A 19894-nucleotide genomic window follows, 5' to 3' on the forward strand; every position below is an offset into this window, starting at 1 on the left:
CATTTCATGGCTACAGATGTTGTAGGAAATTATCTGTAACTGCAATTTTCTTTTCTCCGCCCCATGGCAAAATGTGTAGAATTTTAGGAAATTTACTTTAAAACTTTTCTCACCACTGTCACGAGGGGGGCCACTGAAATGTTTTACCTCGAGGTGAGAGGACCCCAAACCAAATATTGCTTCATACTGTACTGTCTTGCTTGAATGGTCCCACCTGATCTCGCCTCCTCCCGCCTGTCTTCCATCTTTGAGGACATGTATTTCCATTGTTAGAGTGGTCACTCGACTATCTTGTCAATATGAAATAAAATCTTTGATCATGACAAATAACACACCTATCCCTCCGTAGAAGACACACACACTCACAAAAATATTACGGAATAATGGCTAGGGTCTCACGATAAATCACAACATTTGTGTAATACGCATAGGACAACGCCACTCAGAGGAGTGGAATTGTATGTAAATCCTCGAGAGTTTTATATATTGTCGGTAAATTTAGGCATTTAGATATGGTCAAATATATGGCTGAGGAGATATTTTCTGTAAAATAACAACACAATACCCATTATACAGACTAAAGTAATGGATACATATAAAAGTCCATGTGATTGATCGTTAGTTTCATATATTGCAAAACAACCATAAGTACAATACTCAGGTAACACATGTTTTTAATATACGCATTGTCGTATCTGCCTTTCTGAAATTTGAGAGACATCAATGTGTGCTTACGTGTTTGTGTTCGACCAACTGTGTTTGATTAGTATGGTCTTCCTCGTGTGCCAATAAGTCAGAAAACATCACTGACTGGATGCCTCAATCTGGGAATTAGTAACATTATTCAAGTAAGATAAACAATTGGGAAAAGTATACATCATAAATGTGTAAACGAAACGGTTATCAATCAGTCTCAAAACATGTTTTGCTTGTTTTACTGTGTAATTTAGTTGGTTTATTAGCGATGCTGTGGAACACCACGTGGGCCTAACGTTAAAGTTAGCGACATAGCTAGCCAGCTACTGCAGCGAAACTTGGCTATGTTCACTGGATCTCACTAAGTCTTCGAACAAATGCAGTTCTCTGAATTGACTTAGCTAGTTATTACAGCAGTACAAGTAACTGTTATATACATTGTTTTGTATGATGTAGCTATAAGTAGCCTGGTCCCAGATCTGTGTGTGCTCTTGCCTAACGGTAACGTTACACATTTGCTGTCCTTGGCTATGGTCTCACATGGTCACTGGATCTCACCAAGTCTTCTAACAAATGTAGTTGTCAGAATTTACTTCGCTAGCTAGCTATTACAGTACTACTAGTAACTGTTGTATACATTGTTTTGTAGCTATAATGTAGCCTGGTCCCAGATCTGTTTGTGCTCTTGCCTAACGTTACTCCTTGTCAAGCCAAGCAGGACAATTCCATAAGGAGTTTTTAGCAAGGGGCAGAAACAGATTGGCACCCAGGCTTGCTATAATGCACATTGTACACTTGTTTCACCGTTTAGCCTACATAATGCTGATGCACTTGCCCTTCTGTAATGCATTGAAGTCAGAAGGGCTAGCTGATGCTCCAGTTGTCTTTCCTTGTCTGTTCTCCAATCCATCATCATATGATATTCATAATCACTGTCTCATCCTCTCTAGCCTGTGATATTGCCCTGATCTTGCGACCATGGGGTTGACCAAGCAGTACCTGCGCTATGCTGCCAGCGCCGTGTTCGGAGTAATTGGGAGCCAGAAGGCCAACATCGCCTTTGTCACCATGCGAGGAGGGGAGAGAGGACGCTTTGTGGCTGTGGCTGCCTGCGAGCATGTCTTCATATGGGACGTGCGTAAAGCAGAGAAGGTGAGAGACTTGGGATGATCTATTCATGTAGGGTTGACTCAGTAGGCTACTGCTGCTGTCATAGCCGATGTCAAGTGGGCGGCAGCGTAGCCTAGTGGTTAGAGCGTTGGACTAGTAACCGGGAGGTTGCGAGTTCAAACCCCCGAGCTGACAAGGTACAAATCTGTCGTTCTGCTCCTGAACAGGCAGTTAACCCACTGTTCCCAGGCCGTCATCGAAAATAAGAATCTGTTCTTAACTGACTTGCCTGGTTAAATAAAGGTAAAATTAAAATCAGGGTCATCATTGCTGACAGTGCTCTTATAATTGGGTCTGAAAGGTCGTAACTCATGGCTGTCGATAACTCAAATAAGATGACTTGGCCAGTGATACCAAGTTGTAACTGTATATATCACCAGTATTTCCTCATAGTGAGAGATGACATATTAGGTCAGATGTCTTCCTTTGAAACTGTCCTCTCCTCTGTCCCAGGTTCTTATTCTCAAGGGGAACAAGCACGAGGTGACTTACCTCTGCCCCTCCCCCGATGGCATCTATGTTGCCGTGGGTTACGAGGACGGGGCTGTGCGCATCTTCAGCCTATTGAACGGCGAGAGCAACGTGTCCTTCAACGGGCACAAGTCCGCAGTCACTGTGATCCGCTACGACACTCTCGGTTCTCAGCTGGTGACCGGATCCAGGGTAAGAACAGAACTATGCTGCCATAGAGATGGCAAGGTCCCCAGGGATGTCCACTGTCCTGACGTCATGATCAAGCTAAGGCGTTTGCATTTAAAATATGTTTAGTGATATGCCTATTATTATCTCTTCCTTTCAGGACACGGATGTGATTGTGTGGGATGTGATCAACGAGTGTGGTCTGTACCGACTGAAAGGACACAAAGACGCTGTCACACAGGCCCTTTTCCTCAAAGACAAGAACCTTCTGGTCACCAGGTAGTACATCACTCATATGTAGGGCTCTGACTTTCTGTCTTGGCCCTTGGTACTGTTAAGGCGTCGGCATACTCCCTTAAAGGTGTTTAACAGTCATTCTGAAAATAACTTTTTCTCTCATGGCTAACTACCAAGAAGTTTGAAAAGACAGGCTGATTGGGCAGGGAGCTTATATTCATGAGCTCGCCTTGACTGACAGCTCTTTGAAACGCCTATGTCGAGGAACTTGGATGCAGTGTTGCAGTAAAATCATCTCAAGTTAATTTGGTGATACATAAAGCAACTCAAACAACATTGAAATTGTATCAATGATATCTCCCATTTGGCGTGTCTCTTGTAATGCGGTTCATAGCAGCGCTGATGCATGTGTTGACATGACAACTGCTTCAGTCCCCCCCCCCCCCTTTTGTTCCATGCTGATTGAATATCATGTTACCATTGGTGTATTAAAATGAGAGTTAAGGTGATGTCACCTTGTCCCCTTAATAATGATTCCAAGTTTTTGACATGGGGGAGGGGACCAGTAACTTTATGATCAAACTTTATCAATGTAGAAGCAAGTCATGTTTCATACTTTGGTTAGCTCTCCTTCAAATATCTTCAAATTTCATGACCTTTAAAAGACCGCCGCTCAATTTATTTATTTTTTGATACCGTAGCCAGTATACACTTCCTCAACAAAAAGATCTGTCATTAATTTATGTTTTTGCAGAGATCTTAGTCGCTTAATTTGACATCTAACTAAGATGTTTGGTGCAGTATTTCTCAAGTAAAAACATGTGCACGAGAACACTTTATTTAAGAATCCCTACTGTTGACCAATTACCAACGAAAGGGCGTAGCCTTCGGCTACGAACTTTGTCTTGCATCGAGAAAAAATGTCGTTTGCACGAACAGCTGAAAAAACCCTTGCCGAAGACCAAAACTAACAACTTCACAAAATGTCAGAATATATGCTTGAACTGTTTTGGGAACATTCGGACGCCTTTAGTGTTCTGGTGTTGAAAGACGAGGAGCGCAGGTTGGATACCAGCTAGGGAAAGTTACATCCCCCCCTGATGTCTGAATGATCTTTCTGTTGTTTTCTCCAGCTCCAAGGACAGCTTTGTAAAGTGGTGGGACCTGGACACTCAGCACTGCTTTAAGACCATGCTGGGACATCGCAGTGAGGTGAGTGCTCCTGCCTGTCTTAACATTTGATTGTCACGTGTTGTTGACATTGTATGGTGTACTAAGAGGTAATTGGATCCCTTGTCTGATTAGTTTGTCATTTCTGAGAGACACTTATCTGATTGGATCCCCTTGGTTGTGTGTTTGTCAGGTCTGGGGCATGGCACTGCTGAACCAAGAGAGTAGATTGATAACAGGCTCAGCCGACAGTGAGCTCCGGGCCTGGGACGTCAACTACCTACAGGAGGTAAGCACAGAGGAGCTACAATGAGCCTTCTACACACATAACTACATATTTTGGACAATAATGAAAAGGTCGAAAATATCTTATCTGAATAAAAGGCTAGTTGAGTCCTTCACTCTCTCTCGGTTTGTCCGTCGTTCAGGGCAGAGAGGCTGGTGAACCAAAGGAGAAGAAAGGAAAAAGCCTACTTGATGATGATGAGGAGGAGGAAGTTGTGGATGAGAGCCCTGAGGAGGTAGGACAGACCATGATCCACTGCAGGGCAAAACACCATGATTGGTTACCTGCAGCACAAGTGAATCTGTTCATCTAGAAAATAACTCTGAAGAAGTATAGTAGCTAGTAATGAATGGCATATGTAACGGTAGCTAACACGGTTCCGTACAGATTTTGTGTACCGCTGCATTCAAACGAGGCTGCGATGAAAACTAATGGGACTGAGTGATTATTGGCATCAAAATCCGGGGTGTAAACTAAGTTTCTATTCAAGCGTTGACTGACATGTTAATAGACAAATAGTTTTTGAGAAAAGTTTTAAAAATCTGCCCACTCTGATGCTGTACGATACATTGTGACGTATCACAACATATTGTACGACGCATTATGCAACACGTGTGCTGTACAGCCTTTCCACCAGGGGTAGCACTTCTCTCGCAGATAAAAAAAAAACTAAACAAGAAAGTGTAAGGGACAAGCAAAGGGGAATGGATACGTAGTCAATTGTAGTCAACTGAATGCAGTCATTGTTTGCGTCATCACTGCAAGCCATCATGACTCAAAAGCCGTGACAGCCGCTGTTTTCATCTGAAGATAACTTTATGGTGTTTTATAACAATTTTATAGGTGATCAGTTGGACAAATCGGGTGAAAAAAGGCGTTTCCGCATACGACATATCTCCCCCTTTCACTATTACTCAGTAGCCTTCACTTCCCCACCCGCCATTTTTAAAAAGATCCTACGGAGCTCCATTGCCTTCTTCAATCATGAAGAGATGGTCTCGTCATTGATTTGGCTGGTAAGAGGAGAAATTGTGCCTTACAATGGTATTCATATTACAGTTGACCTGTAAGTATATCAATTATTTGGTCACGTGTACGGAACACTGTCAAGTACGGAAGTTTGTTAGTTATCGTTGCTGTCTAATACATGTGTATCTGAAATCTGTTTGTGTTTCATACTTTTCCCTCTTGCCCTCTTTCTCTCTCTCTCTCTCTCTCTCTCTCTCTCTCTCTCTCTCTCTCTCTCTCTCTCACACAGAGGATCCTGAGTTGTAAGAAAGCTGGCTCTTTGCTGAGAGAGGCCAGGGACAGGGTAGTCTCCATGACTACCGATGCCAAGGCCAAGGTCCTGGCGTGCCATGTAAGTTTTGACCTTTTAATGTTGGTACAGTCTTACTTACCCTCCAGTAATATTGATTTGTTGTCATACATTTCTCAGATCACTAATGTAATGTGTATTCCCCCCTCTGATCTTTCCTCCTTTTCCACATCCTTCTCTCTCAGGGCTCAGACACAGTGCTGGAGGTGTTCAGTGTGCTGCCGGAGGACGAGGTGGAGCGGGTGATGGCCAAGAAGCTGAAGAGAGCCAAGAAGAAGGCCAGGTATGTTGCACACAGTAGAGATCACACTGTCACCTCAGCCACGGCAGGGACCAGCCTGCAGATAGCCCAAGTTGGGCCAGGCAGATACTGCAAAGCCTTCAGAGATTATTTGAAATAAGAAAATGTGTGGAATCTAATTCCAATCAAACTAAATACTTCCAATGTTTATAAATACAGTTATGTTGATGAAATTGGTGAAATGTAAAGATGAGGTGCTGCTGCCCTCTGGTGTAGGGATGCGCAGCATGCAGAGGATGCCCCAGAGCCTGTGGTGGAGAGGAAACTGGCAAATGAGATTGTGAGACTAACCAACATCAAGGCCTCCGCCAATATCAGGTACACAGCAACACACACACGTGCACTCTCTCACACACTCAATCAACCAACCAACATTTAGTCTCATGTATATCCCAGATGGGTGGACTGCCTGATGTGTGCGGGTGGGGAGTTGAAGGTAGCCATGCTGCTCCAGAACAACACCGTGGAGACCTACAGTCTCAAGACGTCTGACAAGAATCCCACGGGCATTAAGACCTCCCGGCTCACCCTGGGAGGCCACCGCACCGATGCTCGCACGCTGGCCTTCAGCTCAGACAACATCGCTGTCCTCTCCGCCTCTGGGGACACCGTCAAAGTCTGGAACAGGTGGGAAAGTCCGGTCACACAGGACTGACGTGACCATGTGGTTTCACTGTACAAGTTAAATCTAGTTCACTAAGCTGGCTTTCCAGCATCTTTTAAAGGTGACACATGTTATGACTCCTAGACACATACTGTATTATGAGCAGTTTTCTACATTCTGATTGGGTGTCTAACGGGAAGTCTCTACCCCGTCACAGGTCTACCCTGCAGGTGATTCGCACCATGGCGTGTGACTACGCCCTCTGCTCCCTGTTTGTCCCTGGAGACAGGCAGATCATCCTAGGGACCAAGGTAACACGCATGCACACACTAACGTACACCAAACTACTGTATAAGTGTATTATCCAGTATTAATCTATTGTGTGTAACCCAGGCTAACCTTCTCTCTATCAGAGTGGTAAGATTCAGATCTTTGACCTGGCATCAGGTACCCTCCTGGAGACTGTCGACGCCCATAACGGAGCTCTGTGGTCCCTCTGTCTGTCTCCTGATCAGGTACTGTCTGTGTCTGCCTCTTTCTGTCCATATTCGACATCATCCACAATACATGTAGTGTACAACTCCATAGGCCCCTTATCTGTAGACAAAAGCCCATAAAATAGTATTTAAAAAAATAAAATAAACAACATTCCCATTTGCTCTGACTGTTTATTTGACTGTAATTATGTGATTTCCTCAGAGGGGGATAGTGACTGGCGGGGCTGACAAGACGGTGAAGTTCTGGGAGTTTGAGCTGATTAAGGACGAAGACGCTGCACAGAAGTAAGCCAAGCTTTATTCCTTCTGTTTCACATAGTGTTTCACATAGTGTCAATAACACTTAGAATGCAGTTTCATACTACAGGCAACTAGTTTTATGCCCAGTCAGGCTGCACGCTGTTATTCAAGTGCGCTTTTATCAAGTGAGCACTTGACTGGAGTTTCTATTTACTCGGCTCTAATTGTGTGTGTGTGTGTGTGTGTGTGTGTGTGTGTGTGTGTGTGTGTGTGTGTGTGTGTGTGTGTGTGTGTGTGTGTGTGTGTGTGTGTGTGTGTGTGTGTGTGTGTGTGTGTGTGTGTGTGTGTGTGTGTGTGTGTGTGTGTGTGTGTGTTGCAGGAGGCTGACGGTGAAACACGTGCGTACACTGCAGCTGGATGAGGATGTGTTGTGTGTGAAATATTCTCCTGATCAGAGACTGTTGGCTGTCTCCCTGCTGGACTGCACCGTCAAGGTCTTCTACACAGACACACTGAAGTTCTTCTTATCTCTGTATGGACACAAGCTGCCTGTGCTCTGCCTGGACATCTCTCATGTGAGTACCGGTACTCATCCTAGCAACCCCAAACTAAGCGAAAAATGAATGTAATGAGTGACAGTAGATGAAAATGGAATGTGCATACTTGAGTGTGTGTTGGTTAAAGTTGCTGCGTGTATGTTTTCAATCTGTCTTGACTCTGAATGTTACTTGTCCATCTCTCAGGACAGTGCCTTGATAGCAACTGGCTCTGCAGACAGAAATGTCAAGATCTGGGGTCTGGACTTTGGGGACTGTCACAGATCTATGTTTGCCCACGATGACAGGTACAGAAAAAATACAACAAATATTATATATACACACAGTTGCAAGAAAAAGTATGTGAACCCTTTGGAATTACCTGGATTTCTATATAAATTTGTTAAAAATTTGATCTGCTCTTCCTCTTAAGTCACAACAATAGACAAACACCACACCATTTATTGTATTTTTCTGGTCTATATTGAATACATCATTTAAACATTCACAGTGTAGGTTGGGTAAAGTATGTGAACTCCTAGGCTAATGACTTCAAAAGCTAATTAGAGTCAGGAGTCAACTAACCTGGAGTCAAATCAATGAGATGAGATTTGAGATGTTGGTTAGAGCTGCGCTGCAATATAAAATCTGAGTTTGCTATTCACGTGAAGCATTGCCTGATGTGAACCATGTTTTGAACAAAAGAGATCTCAGAAGACCTAAGATTAAGAATAGTTGACTTGCATAAAGCTGGAAAGGTTTACAAAAGTATCTCTAAAACCCTTGATGTTCATCAGTCCACGGTAAGATGCATTGAGAAAGTTCAGCACAGTTGCTACTCTCCCTAGGAGTGGCCGTCCTGCAAAGATGACTGCAAGAGCACAGCGCAGAATGCTCAATGAGGTTAAGAAGAATCCTAGAGTGTCAGCTAAAGATTTACAGAAATCTCTGGAACATGCTAACATCTCTGTTGACCAGTCTACGTTACGTAAAACACTAAACATGAAGGGTGTTCATGGGAGTACACCATAGAAGAAGCCACTGCTGTCCAAAAAAACATTGCTGCACGTCAAGCACTACTGTATTCTGTGGACGGATGAATCTACAGACACAACACTGTGGAGAAAAAAAGACTCAGCACACCAACATCAACCTCAACTGTAAAATATGGTGGAGGGAGCATCATGGTTTGGGGCTGCTTTGCTGCCTCAGTGCCTGAACAGATTGAATGCTGTGGCATGACACTGTGGAGAAAAAAAGACTCAGCTCGAGCGGTTCACACCAGACATCCCAAGAATATTGCTGAACTGAAACAGTTTTGTAAAGAAGAATGGTCCTCCTGACCATTGTGCAGATCTGATACGCAACTACAGAAAACATTTAGTTGAGGTTATTGCTGCCAAAGGAGGGCACACCAGTTATTAAATCCAAGGGTTCACATATTTTTCCCACCCTGCACTAAGAATGTTTACACAGTGTGTTCAATAAAAACATGAAAACGTATTGTTTGTGTGTTATTAGTTTAAGCAGACTGTGTTTGTCTATTGTTGTGATTTAGATAAAGATCAGGTCAAATTTTATGACCAATTTATGCAGAAATCCAGGTAATTCCAAAGGGTTCACATACTTTTTCTTGCCTGTGTGTGTGTGTATATATATATATATTATATACACACACACACAGTTGAAGTCGGAAGTTTACATACAATACCGAATACTTTTAAACTCAGTTTTTCACAATTCCTGACATTTAATCGTAGTAAAAATTCACTGTCTTAGGTCAGTTAGGATCACCACTTTATTTTAAGAATGTGAAATGTCATAATAATAGTAGCGAATGATTTATTTCGGCTTTTATTTCTTTTATCACATCCCCAGTGGGTCAGTAGTTTACATACACTCAATTAGTATTTGGTAGCATTGCCTTTAAATTGTTGAATTTGGGTCAAACATTTTGGGTAGCCTTCCACAAGGTTCCCACAATAAGTTGGGTGATTTTTGGCCCATTCCTCCTGACAGAGCTGGTGTAACTGAGTCAGGTTTGTAGGCCTCCTCGCTCATACACGCTTTTTCAGTTCTCCCCAAAAATGTTCTATATGATTGAGGTCAGGGCTTAGTGATGGCCACTCCAATACCTTGACTTTGTTGTCCTTAAGCCATTTTGTCACAACTTTGAAAGTATGCTTGGGGTCATTGTCCATTTGGAAGACCCATTTGCAACCAAGCTTTAACTTCCTGACTGATGTCTTGAGATGTTGTTTCAATATATCCACGTAATTTTCCATCCTCATGATGCCATATATTTTGTGAAGTGTCCCAGTCCCTCCTGCAGCAAAGCACCTCCACAACATGATGCTGCCACCCCCACAACATGATGCTGCCACCCCCGTGCTTCACAGTTGGAATGGTGTTCTTCTGCTTGCAAGCCTCCCCCTTTTTCCTCCAAACATAACGATGGTCATTATGCCTGAACAGTTCTGTTTTTGTTTCATCAGACCAGAGGACATTTCTCCAAAAAGTACGATCTTTGTCCCAATGTGCAGTTGCAAACCATAGTCTGGCTTTTTTATGGCAGTTTTTGGCTTCTTACTTGCTGAGCGGCCTTTCAGGTTATGTCAATATAGGACTCGTTTTACTGTGGATATAGATACTTTTGTACCTGTTTCCTCCAGCATCTTCACAAGGTCCTTTGCTGTTGTTCTGGGATTGATTTGCACTTTTCGCACCAAAGAACGTTCATCTCTAGGAGACCGAACACGTCTCCTTCCTGAGCGGTATGACAGCTGAGTGGTCCCATGGTGTTTATACTTGCGTACTATTGTTTGTACAGATGAAAGTGGTACCTTCGGGCATTTGGAAATTGCTCCCAAGGATGAACCAGACTTGTGGAGGTCTACAATGTTTTTTCTGAGGTCTAGGCTGATTTATTTTGGTTTTCCCATGATGTCAAGCAGAGAGGCACTGAGTTTGAAGGTAGGCCTTGAAATACATCCACAGGTACATCTCCAATTGACTCAAATTATGTCAATTAGCCTATCAGAAGCTCCTAAAGCCATTACATAATTTTCTGGTACTTTCCAAGCTTTTTAAAGGCACAGTCAACTTAGTGTATGTAAGCTTCTGACCCACTGGAATTGTGATGAAGTGAAATAATCTGTCTGTAAACAACTGTTGTAAAAATGACTTGTGTCATGCACAAAGTAGATGTCCTAACGGACTTGCCAAAACTATCGTTTGTGAACAAGAAATTTGTGGAGTGGTTGAAAAATTTGTTTTAATGACTCCAACATAAGTCTATGTAAACTTCTATGTAAACTTCAACTGTATATGTGTATGTATTAAACCCAGGTAAAAAGAAACGTCCTCTCACCATCAACTTCGTTTATTTTCAGCAAACTTAATATTTTTTAAATATTTTTATGAACATCACAAAATTCAACAACTGAGACATAAACTGAACAAGTTCCACAGACATGTGATTAACATAAATGGAATAATGTTTCCCTGAACAAAATCAAAAGTAACAGTCAGTATCTGTTGTGGCCACCAGCTGCATTAAGTACTGCAGTGCAACTCCTCATAAACTGCACCAGTTCACCAGATTTGCCAGTTCTTGCTGTGAGATGTTACCCCACTCTATCACTAAGGCACCTTCAAGTTCCCGGATATTTCAGTGGGGGAATGGCCCTAGCCCTCGCCCTCCGATCCAAAAGTTCCCAGACGTGCTCAATGGGATTGAGATCCGGGCTCTTCGCTAGCCATGGCAGAACACTGACATTCCTGTCTTGCGTAAGTGAAGAGCACTTTTTGCCAGTCCTGTCTGGTCCAGCGACGGTGGGTTTGTGCCCTTCAGCGACGTTGTTGCCGGTGATGTCTAGTGAGGACCTGCCCTACAACATGCCTACAAACCCTCAGTCCATCCTCTCTCAGCCTATTTGGGACAGTCTGAGCACTGATGGAGGGATTGTGCGTTCCTGGTGTAACTCGGGCAGTTGTTGCCATTCTGTACCTGTCCCGCAGGTGTGATGCTCAGAGTATGCTCACAGTACTGATCCTGTGCCGGTGTTACACGTGGTCTGCCACTGCGAGGACGATCGGCTGTCCGTCCGGTCTCCCTGTAGCTCTGTCTTAGGCGTCTCACAGTACGGACGTTGCAATTTATTGCCCTGGCCACATCTGCAGTCCTCATGCCTCCTTGAAGCATGCCTAAGGCACATTCACGCAGATGAGCAGGGACCCTGGGCATATTTCTTTTGGTGTTTTTCAGAGTCTGTAGAAAGGCCTCTTTCGTGTCCTAAGTTTTCATAACTGTGACCTTAATTGCCTACCGTCTGTAAGCTGTTAGTGTCTAACGACCGTTCCACAGGTGTATGTTCATTAATTGTTTATGGTTCATTGAACAGGAAATAGTGTTTAAACCTTTTACAATGAAGATCTGTGAAGTTATTTGGATTTTTACAAATTATCTTTGAAAGAAAGGGTTCTGAAAAGGGGACGTTTTCTTTTTTTGTTGAGTTTATATATTAATATGAATATAGAATATACTGCAAGAACACCTCGTCCTAAGCTGTCAGCCATATGGTCAGTGTAAATGGCTCAGTGTGGAAGCTTGACCAACGGTCTTGAATGATATAATTTAATAGATGTTGGCTTCATTCTCCCCATTTCCAGTAAAATATTTAATTTAAACTCCAGTTTCAAAAACACTGTCCTTGTTAGCTGCCTCTGACCGATGACATCACCCCATCTGCTCTTTCATGTTGCTGTTTTTTTCATTTCTCGTCTGCTTTTTTCTCTCTTTTCTCAGCGTCATGTTCCTTCAGTTTGTCCCCAAAACCCATCTGTTCTTCACAGCGGGGAAGGACAAGAAGATCAAACAGTGGGACGCAGACAAGTTTGAGCACATCCAGACCTTAGAGGTGACATTCACTCCCATGCTGTTGTCTACATTTCCCATATGGAGATGAGGCCTAGAGTTCATGATAACATTTTGGGGAAAATTGATAAGTGACATAACCAATTACCTAAATGCTCTTTCTTTCCCATTGGAGGAATTACATTTCCCTTCCTTAATTGACTAAATTGAAAATGGATTTGACCCCACCCCTAGTGTTGACCTTTAACCGCTGACCCATGTGTGTGACGTGCTATCCTCAGGGTCACCATCGGGAGGTTTGGTGTCTGGCCATCAGTCCTAACGGGGACCACATTGTGTCCTCGTCTCACGACAAGTCCCTGAGGCTCTGGGAGAGGACCAGAGAACCCATCATCCTGGAGGAAGAGAGGGAGATGGTGGGTAGTGGTGCCCCAGAAATATGCTCTCTCTGTGGGTAAAAGGGAAGGGAGATAGTGGACACCAATCAGGTTTTATCTTGAACTTTTTCACCCTCTCAAATGTTTTTCTTTAGGAGAGAGAGGCTGAGTTTGAGGAGGGCATGGCCAAAGGGGATGAGCCTGTGGTAAGTGCTGACTTTATTTCAAACCAGTGGAAATGAAAATGTTTGTTTTCTCCGTGTCGTTCAGTCTCTGTCTTGTGTGTCTCACAGGTTCCAGGAGAGATCAAAGATGCAGAGGCAGCACCAGCGGCGAAGAAAACCATAGAGACAGTCAAAGCTGTGAGTCTCCATGTCAAATAACTAGACTGCAGAGATGGAGAGGTTGTGTGTGTGTGCACGTTCGGATTGGCATGTGTGTGTAGTTTGTAATGGCTGGTGTGTGTGTCTCTTCAGGCTGAGCGTGTCATGGAGGCTCTGGAGCTGTACAGATCAGAGAGCAGGAAAATGGAGGAGCATCAGATAGCCTGCCAGTCAGCCGGAAAACAGTTGCCTCCACCTAAGGCCAATCCTATCCTTGTGGCCTTTGGAAACGTTTCTGTAAGTTTTTAATTCCTTCTGAAATAATCATAATACATACATAGCCAAGGGTACTAGATTAGTGAGGAACAGAACTATCATGTTAACTTCGTAACCACATCCTCCTCCCTCTCTTGCAGCCGTCTCGCTACGTCTTGGACGTAATAAAGAAGGTCCGGTCCAGTGAGCTGGAGGTGTCTTTGCTGGTCCTGCCGTTCCCCTACATTCCAGACCTGCTGTCTCTCTTCAACTGTTATGTCCAGGACGGCCTGGAGGTGGAGCTAGTGTGCCGTTGTCTCTTCTTCCTGCTCAGGTATGCTAGCCTCTGGCGCCAGGCTTCTCAAGTAGTGTGAAAACCTGGAGAAGTTCTCCTCAGGAAGAGGTGTAGTTTAGATTTAAGCAAGTGACGCATTGCCACTTATCAAGCCAATCAACTATTTTGACTGGGTGCTGTTTCTGAATAATTGTCTGGCTTGCAACAGGCTAGCTACCATAAGATAAAACAAATGACACTGCATAGGCTAATAAATCTTTGTCTGACACACAGTAGGAAAATAGGGAAAGCAAGGAAATGCCTCTCCTGAAGGGAAACATAATTTCTACTCCGAGCCAACAAAATGTGAGCGTTAACAGCCAGCGCTTCCTTTCAATCGCAAAATCCAATTCTTAGTTCTCCAGACTTACAAAATTTGAGTCAACACAACGAGATTTGGAAGGATGACTCCTTGAGACTACGGTTATGCTAACAAACAACCTTGCACCAATCAATAGTGTTTGTTACTCAGTTTGTGTGTTTCTCACATACGCAAACAACCTCACACAAGTGTGTGTCTGGTGTCTCTAAGGTACCTGAAGTGTGAGTAGATGAGCCTAAAGTACTGTCAGGGTCAGTCTTCACTGTGCTTGTCCTTGTCTCTCCAGAATCCACTTTGGCCAGATCTCCAGTAACCAGATGCTGCTGACCGTCATAGACGAGCTGAGAATCAACACCATTTCTAAAGTCCGAGAGATCAGGGTGAGTCTAATCAGAAAATATAGAAAATGTACTCTAAAGGCTAATGATCCTCAAGTCATATAAAACTATACCTCTTATTCTGCTCCAGGATGTTCTGGGTTTCAACAGTGCTGGTCTCCAGTTCCTCCAGAGGGAGGTCGAGAGCAAAGAGGAGATCATGTTTTTCGCGGACGCCACCGGTCTCCTTAAAGAGAAGAGGAGGAAGAGGAAGAAGAGAGAGCGAGCTATTCTCACTATTGCCTGAATCACCACAGGATTTTATATATATATATATATATATACACCCCACATCATGACCAGTAGGCTACTGCAGGGGTGGCCTTAAGCAGTGAGATTTACACTGTTAGTTTTATATCTGAACTGTTATAGGATCCTGATAGGACATAACACTGTGTTATTCAATGACATGCTTCATTTCCCAAATAAACTGTGTCTGAGTTACTCATGTTGAGCCTCACTCCCTCAGGTTTTACAGAAGGCCTGTGAATGAATAAATCCACTGCTCCCTAACTCAAGTCCAAAGGACGTACTGTATGTATACACAGCAGATCCCCCTGCAACCACAGGCTCGTATAAAACATTCATATAAAACTCCTTCTTTAATAGTTACATTTTGAGTTGGACTTTTCCCTCTCTGGTTGGTCTTAGCTTCCTGTCACATGGGTTTTGGACAGGTATGATTTAGGCCTGTTTCTCTGGGTCTTCCTGTAACACAGCCTAGGGGAGTGATTCATGGCTGGATCAGGGCCAAACCGGACCCAAGTGGGCTTCGGGGGGGTGGGTGTCAGATCAGTCACAGGCCACCAGAGTCTCAGACCACCAAGACTACTGCTCCCAAAGAGCACACAGGACAGAACTAGATTCAGTCAGCTACTGGCAACCCCTCCTCCCTCTTCTCTCCAGTTATTTTATACTGCCATCAGTAGGAGAAAGGCAGCTTCAGCTTTACTTCACTGCTCTTGTAACCCAGGCTGAATTTAGGGGGTCTATACCTCGTGTACGTAGACTACATATTTCAAGAAGACTAGCAAGACACAAAAATGTATAGTACCCACATCTGCCACCTCAGTTTTCAGTGGCAAATTTAGCTGAAAGATGGACTGCTTACGTTTTCCCACCCAACCCTGAATGTTAATCCTGTAACAGCAGTGTTTCACACCTACCTCAAACACGTTTTTATCCTGTTTATATCCTGACCGCAGGGTGCCGGGAATGAATGAAATGGACACCTTAAAACACCTCCCTCTGTTCACTTTTTAATCTCGCGTCAGACAAAAAAACAAATTTACTCTGTATTTATAAGGCTGTAAAAAGGGACGGCAGCTCTTTACGAGGCTGGATTTGGCTCTTTAAGCCATAAATGTCACACCTACCAAAATTAAAAATTCTTCAGAAAAAAACGGACTCAGACACATACACACACTGTTACAACCCAACAGCAATAGATTACAAAAACGAATCTAAATGGCATTCGAATGCATCATTTATTATCAAAACAGAAAACTTAGATAAACTTTTATTTAGCAAACAAAGTTTGACCCCAATATTACCCCAAGTTACTTTTCAGTAAAACCTCTGAATTCAATTTAACCGTGCCTTATTCAGTACAGCCTCCAGTGCACCTTTCCAGTTGATTGTGTGTAATCTCTTTCTCTGCCTCAAACAATATCTAAAAGTGAGGGATTTCATAGCAATATTTCCCTGGTGTTTTCGTCAACATGTCATATTCTGGCTGTTAACCGAACACCCATAACAGCTGTAGCACACAGTGAGTGAAATGTTTATGATGTTTCCTCCCTCCATCTCAGTCATCTGCACTGTGGCTACAGATACTCACGGACCCCGAGTTTATTATTCATTTCAGCTTCATAGCTTTTCACAGACAACAGGCCAGTGTACCTGGGAGAAATGGCAGTGGGTTCCATAGCTGTGACTGTTCTTGAAAATGACAGACTCTTGGCTCTTCAGATGAGTAAACTGTCAGAGAGAAATTTAGAATAAGTGCTTACCTCTAGTAGTCTTATTTAAAAGGTGTTCCTGGATAAATTAATATGGATTGACAAATCCAGTTTCAAGATCAGTGTTTATAAGAGAATGGAATAACCATCAAAAAGTGCTATAAGCACAGGTCAGGTCGAAAGCAGATATGTATCGTAATTGCTGCGTTCATGCAGAGGACCCCTCCTATATGTACAAAAGTGTTAAGAGGCTGTACAGATAATATGATGGCATGCTGTATCAGGTGTGCCAAGTACAATGTTTTCCAAAATAGTCAGCCGTGGCACTGTTGGATTGGAGTGAGAGAGAAAACAGTCGTCTTTTTCTTCAGTGGTCTATTGGCTTAGACAGTCACAAGCTCCCGCAGTCTGACGTCAGAATTAAACGTTCATTTATGTTTCTCAAATTTCAAAGGTGTTCCAAATTTCAAATAGTTTAAGGTTAAGTTTAGGCATTAATGCTGAAATCTTAAGGTTAGGCATTAACTCCGAAGGGTTAAGGTTTGGGATAGGCTTAAAACAAAAATCTCAAAAACAACTTTCTATCACTGGTTTCTAACAGGCCTCTAATGCACCAGAGGCATTAAATCCACATGTTTAAGGTTATGGTAAAATATAGGCATTAACGCCGAAGAGTTGAGGTTTGGGATAGGCTTAATACAAAAATCTCAAAAACAACATTCTTTCATTGGATTCGAACATGAAACCTTTTGCACACCGTATGGTGAGGCAGACACTCACTGTTGGTCCTAGTGGCTAGTTTCTACGACATCTCCCAAAGTCTAATACTGACTTGTATCACAGGTGACCTAGCTGAGACAGTAGGCTACACTACTGAACTTGACCACTGGGTGGAAGGCTTACCTTTCCCAAAACACTTGGCGGTAGCCACATATGGCGTCCATGTGAATCTAAAGGCCCCTATCCAAGTGTAGATTACAGCCCTAGCACCTGTTCTGCTGTTCAGCTCATAATGGTTAAGGTTAGGACAGGGTCCAACACTGACTGACCACTGATCTAAACTCCACATCATTACAGCATCGTCATCATATTAGTTGCATACCACAGCATGGAGGTGACAGACCCCAAATAATACATTATCTATAGTGTTCAAGTTCAAACAGAACATGACCCCTATCTTTCACAGATTTATATGTCTTCTAGTATTACAGTGTCAGTGTGGCATTTCTTTGGCCTCTGTTTGGATGCCTTTGCTTAGCAACCGCAAACAAGTCTGAGAAGTTGTTCAGATGAGCTATGAGCAACACCTGCTGAACTGGAGGACGTGTTCAGCTTTTCCAACAGATTGAAACAGTGAACAGTAAGTTAACAATTAGTCAGTTAGTGAGTGAATCATTTCACAAGTCATTCCAATAGTGAGCCATGTGTTAGGTTAAATCTGCATCCAGCACTCTAGCTGAATAAGCCTGCAGCTACCTGACTAAGATATGGGGTGGCGGATCGGTCCGAGGAGACCCTGAGTCATAACCTGGTTGCTATGGGAGCGCGGCAGGAGAAGGCGAGGGTTTGGTGGTCATCCAGTCAGGGTCTAAGTGATGAGGTGGCAGAACGCTCAGTCATGCCCAGCTCTGACCACCTCTCTCTGGGGTAGTTACCATATGAACGCTCCCTTTATCTGCCTCCGCCCTTTTACTCTCTTTATTTACCTCTCTTTTTCTTTGGTTTCTAATTGAATTTTCTGTGGCGTTATTTTTCTGAATAACCCCGTATGGTTAGTATGTCTTGCATTCTTGCTGTTCTATTTCTCACCACATTCATAAAGCTACAGCGGTCATGTGGATGAACCATGATTTCCATCTAATTATTATATATATAATTATATATTATATCTCTACTTTCAACATTTGAAAAAGTAGATGGAAATATTGTATAATAGGATTCCCATTTCCAGCAGTGTTCCACAGAGAGTCATGGCTGTTATACTGCAGCCCGAGGAGGTGAAAGTGGTGGCGCTCCCTCCACAGCGTCAGGCAGTCACACATGTCGAGTGGGTCAGCAGCACGCCTCCACTCATCTGGGCGGAACAGAGGAACATGGTTTAATAGTCTGGAGAGATCAGGGGAGAGGAAACCATTTCTCCCTCTGCCCCGCACCGAGGTCAACCCTCCCTGGGCCCTTATGAAGCCCCCCCACATGGACACGCACACGGACATTGACACGCACACACAAATAAATACAGAAACAGACACACATTCATCCCATTATCTGAAAACAGACATGCAAACGCACACACACTTTCACCTTTCAAGAGCTCTCCCCAGAAATCCACAAAGCTGATGTAATTAGTCATTTTAGAGCCCTGCACTTCATATTACTACCCATAAACAGACATTCAATACTTTCCTTTGAGAGCCCTGTTTATCCTACAGTTTTATAGTCCATGCTGGACCTCTCCGTGTTTATTCTCTAGAACAATAATGCCACTATACTCCACTGCTGGAATGCAATTAATTTGTCCAATTAAACACAGAAAATAAATACAAACCCATTAGACTAGCTCTGCTCCGATTTGTTCCAAAAACACTTGAACAACAGCACTCTGCCTGAGGTTTTATGGAGTAGGTTTTAAAGCAGCAGGGCTGATGGATGAAATGACATGGAATGAGATGTTTGTCAAAGGTTTAATCAGTTATTATCTAAATATACTTTGACATAAATCTGGATTACACACAAGCAGTGGGGACTTAGTTTGTGAAAGGAAAAACACTGTGGAAACTAATGGAATATACATACACTTTCACAAAGTAGCTACTGAGCACAATATCTTTGTCAAATGGATAAATGGATATAGTAGACCGTATTATGCTACAAACCATGAAGTAGCCTAAATACACAAAGCATTTATTGCAATGAGCATGATTAAAGCATTAGGAGGAGGCATACAATGCCTTCGGAAGGTATTCAAACACCTTGACTTTTTCCACATTTTGGTAGATTACAGCCTTATTCTAAAATTTGATTAAATGTTTTTTTCAATTTTTCAATATACACACAATACCCCATAACGACAAAGAAAAAACAGAATTTTAGAAATTTTTGCTAATTTATTAAATAAAAAAACTGAAATATGTAAATGTGATAAGTATTCAGACCCTTTACTCAGTACTTTGTTGAAGAGCCTTTGGCAGCCTCAAATCTTATTGGTTATGACGACAAGCCTGGCACACCTGTATTTGGGGAGTTTCTTTTATTCTTCTCTTAAGATCCTCTCAGGCTCTGTCAGGTTGGATTGGGAGCGTTGCTGCACATCTATTTTCAGGTCTCTCCAGAGATGTTCAATCAGGTCTGTGCTCTGGCCAGGCCACTCAAGGACAT

The 19894-nt window shown here is 43.0% G+C and overlaps 1 protein-coding gene across 2 annotated transcripts; it reads left to right on the forward strand.

Moving 5' to 3' along the window:
• The first annotated feature begins 471 nt into the window (after window positions 1-471).
• wdr3 (WD repeat domain 3) lies at window positions 472-15002 on the forward strand. 2 transcript variants are annotated; one of them, XM_046365976.1, is made up of 24 exons: window positions 472-661; window positions 1647-1848; window positions 2320-2529; window positions 2666-2784; window positions 3876-3954; window positions 4106-4201; window positions 4341-4433; window positions 5457-5558; window positions 5702-5799; window positions 6034-6135; window positions 6214-6444; window positions 6639-6732; window positions 6835-6936; window positions 7121-7203; window positions 7538-7733; window positions 7902-8002; window positions 12502-12613; window positions 12852-12986; window positions 13103-13153; window positions 13241-13309; window positions 13424-13567; window positions 13687-13859; window positions 14468-14561; window positions 14650-15002. In XM_046365976.1, exons 2-24 carry the CDS (start codon window positions 1675-1677, stop codon window positions 14803-14805), a joined length of 2814 nt encoding a protein of 937 aa, XP_046221932.1. In that variant the 5' UTR covers window positions 472-661; window positions 1647-1674; the 3' UTR covers window positions 14806-15002. The 2 variants fall into 2 exon arrangements, with proteins under 2 accessions (XP_046221932.1, XP_046221924.1); XM_046365968.1 differs by lacking the exon at window positions 472-661 and adding an exon at window positions 750-848.
• Window positions 15003-19894: the final 4892 nt, after the last annotated feature.

This window comes from Oncorhynchus gorbuscha, linkage group LG01 (genome assembly GCF_021184085.1).
Source record: "Oncorhynchus gorbuscha isolate QuinsamMale2020 ecotype Even-year linkage group LG01, OgorEven_v1.0, whole genome shotgun sequence".
In the NCBI taxonomy this organism is placed as follows: Eukaryota; Metazoa; Chordata; class Actinopteri; order Salmoniformes; family Salmonidae; genus Oncorhynchus; species Oncorhynchus gorbuscha.